We start from the raw sequence: 7,130 nt of genomic DNA on the forward strand, positions 1-7,130 counted from the left end.
ATTTTACTGAATATATACTGTTTTTTTAGTTATAAATTTAGTTATAATATCCATTAGGTTTAAAAATTGACCAAATAATATCATATTTTAGGTCTAAAATGGGCCCAAATTTCTATTTTTAGACTTTTAAGTACAATTTTTTTTTTATTAAAGGTCCATTATCTATTATTTCGCCTGGGGCCCCTAAAATGTCAGGACCGACCCTGTTTAGCATCGATACATTAATACATACAAACACGTAAACACGACTCACTCACACGAACATCAACTCTTTGAAAAGTTTTTAAATTTAGCATCGATACATTAATACATACAAACACGCAAACACGACTCACTCACACGAACATCAAATCTTTGACAGGGTGCATTCACAAATCTTTCCCATAAGAAACAATGATAAGCCCAATAACAATAAGAATGTAACAGTCTAGCAAAGGATTGGGCCTCCGATACGTCGTCGTTTCCTGCAAGACTTTTTCCTTCAAATCAATCTGACTAAAGCCTAAACCCTAACGGCTCATTCGTCGCCGGCGAAAGAAGAACAGCTCCTCAATGTCTCGGTTTCTTCGAACGGCTCAACACATTCTTTTTCCTTCTTCGTCCGCCAGTAATCTGAATTCCCTGATTCATGTATTTAGACCTTACAATCACATCAATCATCATCTCCACTCTCGAAAACCCATTTCATCGCTCCTGATCCAATCCAGACCTTATTCAACTACCAAATCCCTCTCCGAATCTAACATTCTCAGAATGATCCACCACGAGATCGAGTACAACGTCGATTACGCTCCTCCTCTTCAGGTTTGCATCTCATAATTTTTTAGCTATGGCCTGTAGGTCGTTCACTGACTTCCAATTTCTCGGAATAATGTAGCCTGTGACGAAATTCAATTCGTTTCTTGTTGAAGATCGACCAGGAGAGCAATGGATGAAGATGAGGAGGAAGTTTGATGGCATTGAAGATATTAAAATTGAAGCTACGATGTTTGATGGATATATGACTGTTCCGAGATTGGGTGAAGATAGTTCTGGAGAAGATTTGCGCCTTCACATTAGTGTTCTTGTTGATATCTGTAAGGGAGATGAGGGTGATACGTTGGAGTTTGCTTGCTCCGCTTGGCCTGATCGTTTGGAAATTCAGAAAGTTTACTTTCTCCGGCGTGGTGATACGGTCGGTAGGCCGTGCACAGGGCCTGGTTTCAGGTGTGGCTTTCGTTTCCTATTTCCCTTGTATCAGTGCTTTTGTGGATAGGGTATCAATTTGAGTTATTGGGTTAAAATGTGTTGTGTTATGTATATGTTTCATATATATATAAAGTACAAAATTAGTGTTCTGGTCTGGAAATAACGTTTTTCGTGTACCTATCTAGTGCAACATAGATTATGGTTATTAGGGGAGATAAAACCACACAATGTAGCTCTAAGGTTTTGCAGATAGAGCGATTTCAGATTCGATTAATGGCAAATCTAACAGAATTTCATTTCCCTTTAATTGGTTCCATGTTTGTCCTACCTTATCTGTACTTTAGTCCATGTATAACCAAGTTTAGTGTTAATATTGCACAGTAGAGTTATCAAAATGGGTTATCGTGTCAATAACAATAATCAGTGATTTATATATGATGTAAATGACAGAAAAATGATAATTGTGTTAAACGGGTCATGTTAAATGTGTTGTCGCTGTAAATCGTGTTGGAAATTGGCATCCCTATTATACGGTTTTATATATGGAGTGTGAATCAGTTCTCCTCCAATAACTAAATTTGTATTTTAGGTGGCGCCGATGTGGACCAGATTTATAGGAAATTGGTTTCTATTAAATCTGCCGTTAATAGTGCTAATACTGAACGGTTTTATACGGATGTTCTCCCCAATAATCAAAATTATAAGTTTGTATCTTATCCCTTATACATGATATAAATGCAAGAAAAAAAGTGTCAATCATGTCATGTCATGTCAATCGGCTTGTTTCGTGTTATCATGTCAGAAATAGTCATTCCTATTTGCAAGTTTAGTTTTAGCTGTCTGACTCGTATTTGACTTGGTTTTTCCTTGAATATGTGTTGTTACAGGGCTTTGAATCCTGAGCTTCAGAAAAGATTTGGTGAGTTCTTGGAGGAAAGAGGGGTAAATGATCAACTCTCTTGTTTTTTGCATGAATATATGATGAACAAGGATAGAATTGAACTTATTCAATGGTTTGGAAAGCTTAAATCTTTTGTTGAAAGATAGAGGAATTCTACTTTTCTCTTTACTTTTCACGAGATTAGGCATTATGCCATGTTTAGCTACTTACCTTACTGATTCATTGAGGAAGTTTTTGCTACTTGGAATTCAGTATTTGTGCTAGGAAATAGGAACTTTTTAAAGTGTAGCAATCCCAGGGTGGATTTCAGTGGCTAAGGGGCAACGGATCTTGTAAACCCTGTCCTTCCACCACTTCTAACTAATGAGCAATAATATTCACTTTGGATGTTGAATCCTATCTATGATGTTTTCATCATGAATTTAATGAGCTTTAAGAAAATTGTAGGGCAAAGAGAAGGGTTAATCATATGATACTTATGTGCAATGGTAGAGCGAGGGTCCTATATCTGGGGATGTAATTGCAAAACCCCTGGAGTCTCTTCCTAGGTGGAGAGGGTGCTTGTAACCACCCCTCGCATGGTAGATTCCAGTGGTCGGACGCTCATGGTGCATCCTCTTCATGCGCCTCTGCTAATGAACAATAATATTCACTTTGGATGTTGAATCCTATCTATAAGACTATAACGTTTTCATCACGGATTTAACGAGCTTTAAGAAAATTGTAGGGCAAAGAGAAGGGTTAACAATATGATACCTATGTGCAATGACGAGGCAAGGGTTGTAAATTTGGGGGTGCGATAGCAGCACCTTTGGACTCTCTTCCTAGATGGAAAGGGAGCTTGGAACCATCCCTTCAGGATAGATTCCTCTCTTTCTCTGCACTGCTAATGAACAATAATATTCACTTTGAATGTTGAATCCTATCTATAATCTTTTCATCATGGATAGAGAAGGGATAATCACATGATATTAATGAGCAATGGTGAAGGAAGTATCTTAAATTTACGGGTGCAATTGTAGCAGTGTTGTTAAAGGCGCGCCTCGGCTAAGGCTCCAGCCTTAGCGCCTCTGGTGACCAAAGGCGGGCGCGGGCAGTAAGGCGCGCGCCTTGGTGCGCCTTTGTGCGCCTCAAGCCAGGCACAAGGCGCGCGCCTTGGCTTCCTTATGGTATTTTAGGGTATTTTAGGGTATTTTAGGGTTGAGTTGAGGGTATATTAGGTTTTTTAGGGTATTTTAGGGTTTTCTAACTTCAAAAAAGAAAAGAAAAGAAAAGAATAGCAGACATCATCGCACATAACTCGTGACAGTATTGATCCTATTTCTTTAAGAGATATAGATGACTCCAATGAATGGTTGATGGGTAGATTGGATGGAGGGGAGTCGGGTGATGATGATCTAGTACACCCAAATGAGGGATTGAGATGGGCTCATGTTGGTGATGCTATGGGAGCGGATGAAAGTGCTTATCAAACTAGAGGAGTAGTAAAAAATGCTGCAAATGCATCTAGTTCAAGTGTTAGGTCTAAGGCTAAGGAGAAAGATAAGGGTAAAATGCATCTTATAGATGATGAACCCGACTTTGTAGATGATGAGTACATTGATGAGGAAGGTGACAATGATGAGGAGATTGAGAACCTTATTCAAGAAGCATATGATGATGGAAGTGAAGTGACGATGATGATGATGATGATTCTGATGAAGATTAGGAAGGAAGACTGGGAAGTTAAAGATTAGTAGTTTTCTAGAGTCAAGACTATTAGTTGTTTTAAGTTAGAATTATGAGTTTTAGATTATGTCTTAGTAGTTAACTAGAACTTAACTAGTGCATTTTATGGTTTATTGTTGGTTTTTGATTATTTATGACTAGTTTTATAAATTTATGATTTTTTTTTTTTTTGGTGCGCCTCGAGTCGCTCGGGCGCGCGCCTTAAGTTGCGCCTTGCGCCAAGGCTCCAGGACCCCCTTGCGCCTTAGTGCGCCTTGCGCCTTTAACAACACTGAATTGTAGTACTCCCCGACTCTCTTCCTAGGTGGAGAGCCTGTTTGGAACCACCTCTTCCATGGTGAATTTCAATCGTCGGGGTTGCAATGGACTCCGTGCACCCCTCTGCCATGTCATGCCAGAGTGCATCCCCACACTCTTTTTCTAGTTGGAGGGCTGCTTGGAACAACCCCTCCCATGATGGATTCGTGCGGCTAGACGAACCTTGTAAACCCTCCTCCTTCCGCCACTGCTAATGAGCAATTGTAGTACTCCCCGACCCTCTTCCTAGGTGAAGAGTCCGATTGGAACCACTCCTTTCAGGGTGAATTCGATTGTCGCTGTTGCAATGGACTCCGTGCATGCCTCTCTCTTCCATGCCACGCTAGATTGCATCCCCATACTCTTTTTGTAGGCGGAGGGCTGCTTGGAACCCCTTCCACAATGGATTAGTGTGGCTAGAGGAACCTCGTTCCGCCACTGCTTATGAGCAATGCTATTCATTTTAGATGTTGAATCCTATCTATAATGTTTTTCACCATGAATTTAATGAGGTTTAAGAAAATTGTAGAATATATTGGTATTCATTATATTGGTATTTAGAATTCAATTAGTGCATTAGTGTGTTATCTATCATTTTAGCAGTGCCTTTTCCTTATGTTCAACGTTAATGATGGAGTATGTTTGAAGATAGAAAAAATTATTGGAATCTTTTTCCTGGTTTCAGTCAGTTCCATACTAAAATTTGTATGAGATATATGATTTTGAATATGGCTGTAAATGAATCGCTCGGTGTTGTGTTCGGCAAAAGCTCAACCGTGTTTGGTTTGCTTTATAAATGAACCGAGCTTGAGCACGGCGAAACTCGGCTTGAAAGCTCGCGAGCATGCTCGGTTATAGATTCATGAACAAGCTTATGAGTAAACTTGATTATATTGTTCATGAATACGCTCGTGAGTAAGCTTGGTTCGATTTTTCTAATAATAATATTTCTATGAAGTGGAAAATGTAAAATAACTTAGTTTTGTAGGTTTCAAAACTTTGTAGTTCTGTGTTAATTTTTTTTTTCCAAATGGACATAAATAATGAATTGTTCGCGAGCGAAGTTCATGAATAGAATTAACGAGTTTCTCATGAGCAAAGCTCGTGAACAAGCTTGCGAAGCAGCTAATGAATAAGATTTTGAGAGCTGAGCCGAGCTCGTCAATTATGACAAACTGAGCATGAACATGTCCAAACTCGGTTCGGTTTGGCTCGATTACAGTCATAATTGATGTTATTTTTGCATGAAGGACAGTTCATACCAAAAAACTATAAGCATAGGATGATATACTTGCATAAAATATTGTTCATGTCTTTCATTCCTCGTACTTTTTCAAAACTTTGTTCATGTTCGGGTCAGTTTGCCTAATCCTAACTCCTTATTACAGGCAGCAACTTTTTAAAAAGTTCAATACTAACTGTTAAGGGTGATCATCAGTTGGATTAGAATTTTCTATTAATCAAATCAAATTTGTTTCTAATTATTAAAATCAAAATGAATAACTATAATAATTCAAATATAAATCGAATTGTAGTTCAGCATTAATGGATGACTAGCCAAAATTTATTATACTCCCTCCATTCTCAAATAAGTGTCGTTTTAGAGTTTTTCACACAAATTAAGAAACACAATTAATATGCACTTAAATTAATAAATTTACATGGATTAACTAAATAAAAATTCTCTCTCCTATAATGGTTGGAGAAAAAACTTTGAAAGCTTAAAACACACATAAATCAAGACAAAATTTAAATGCTTAGACCAAAAAACTATACTAAAGTTTATTGAAAAACGAAAACGACACTTAAAAAAGAACAAAAACAATTATCTAAAACGACACTTATTTGAGAATGGAGGGAGTATGAAACAAGAAAAGATAATATCTTATTCATTTAGGATAGGGTCTAAATTTGGTTTTATCAATTTTTCTATTAAGTAAATATGAAATAATAAAAAATTTATTTTTAATGTTTTCAAATAAAATCAACTTTATTAGTAGAAAATTTGTTTGAACAATTTGATTTATTGTTATTTAGTTATTTAATTATCAAACTTTTCAAACATTAATTATGTCTAAAATTCTTAGAGCATCTCTAATGCAAGCACGATTCAAAGTTGCTAAAACTTAACACATTATCTCAAAATATATTATTTTATTTTCTCTCTCATCCATATCATCTTTAAAAAAAAAGTTTCCGATGTTAAGCAATTCTAAAAGTTGACACTTGGTTCCAAAAATCATTATTTTATATATAATTTATTTTAATAATAAATATTGTCATGAGTTTCACAAATAATAGGCAACTAAATTATTATTTTTTTATAATTAAAAAAAAGAAAAAGTAAGAGTGCCAAAGGGGTGCCAAAAATGGACAACATTGCCACAATCATTTAAGCAACTTTTGTTACTCCGATTCAAGATATTCTTTCAAGCACTCTACATGTCATCGAGCACCCTTCCAAGTACCTTGCATTGAAGATACTCTTATTGTGTCACTAATGTGAAAAATTAACATGTTAAAATGTGAAAAATTAACATGTTATTAATACAGCTACAAACAACATGCCAATAAAAACAAAATTGCTTAAGTTTATCGATAAATTTGTTTGAAAAGCCAGATGTGATAGTAAAATAACGGTTATACACCAAATCATTCAAATTTTTGAATAGGTAGGAGTAGAATTGATTTTTATTAGAAATGTTAGGGTACACTTGTCCAAAAATGATAGGGCAAATTTGGATCTTATCCACAACCATTTATTTTTTTTAATAAAAAGAGCAAACTTAATTAAAAACTTAAAGTAACATCCTTACACAAAACCAAAAAAGAATGGAGAAAGAAATAAAAAATATTAACATTGTAAAGACATGTCTAGTAATAACATCAACAGTCAAATTCGCTAATATAGGAACAAAATGACCTTAAAGCAAGCACCTTCACCATCTTCACATCTAAAATACCCATTGTAATTGAGCTACAACAGTAAAGAAACCTGCCATTATCTCCTCTAGAA

The 7,130-nt window shown here is 36.0% G+C and overlaps 1 protein-coding gene across 1 annotated transcript; it reads left to right on the forward strand.

Annotated features, from left to right (window-relative positions):
• The first annotated feature begins 428 nt into the window (after window positions 1–428).
• On the forward strand, window positions 429–2,251 carry LOC136202127 (uncharacterized protein At2g39795, mitochondrial). Its single transcript, XM_065992617.1, has 3 exons — window positions 429–804; window positions 878–1,206; window positions 2,076–2,251. The coding sequence occupies exons 1-3, from the start codon at window positions 553–555 to the stop codon at window positions 2,233–2,235; spliced, it is 741 nt and encodes a 246-aa protein (XP_065848689.1). The 5' UTR covers window positions 429–552; the 3' UTR covers window positions 2,236–2,251.
• The last annotated feature ends 4,879 nt before the right edge of the window (window positions 2,252–7,130 follow it).

This window comes from Euphorbia lathyris, chromosome 8 (assembly GCF_963576675.1).
Source record: "Euphorbia lathyris chromosome 8, ddEupLath1.1, whole genome shotgun sequence".
Taxonomy (NCBI): Eukaryota; Viridiplantae; Streptophyta; class Magnoliopsida; order Malpighiales; family Euphorbiaceae; genus Euphorbia; species Euphorbia lathyris.

Bases quoted from the DNA above. Each gene is read 5' to 3' on its own strand.
- LOC136202127 (XM_065992617.1), top strand. From the start codon at position 553: ATGTCTCGGTTTCTTCGAACGGCTCAACACATTCTTTTTCCTTCTTCG. The intron at 805-877 runs GTTTGCATCTCA...GGAATAATGTAG, and splicing joins ATTACGCTCCTCCTCTTCAG to CCTGTGACGAAATTCAATTC. The intron at 1,207-2,075 runs GTGTGGCTTTCG...GTGTTGTTACAG, and splicing joins TGCACAGGGCCTGGTTTCAG to GGCTTTGAATCCTGAGCTTC.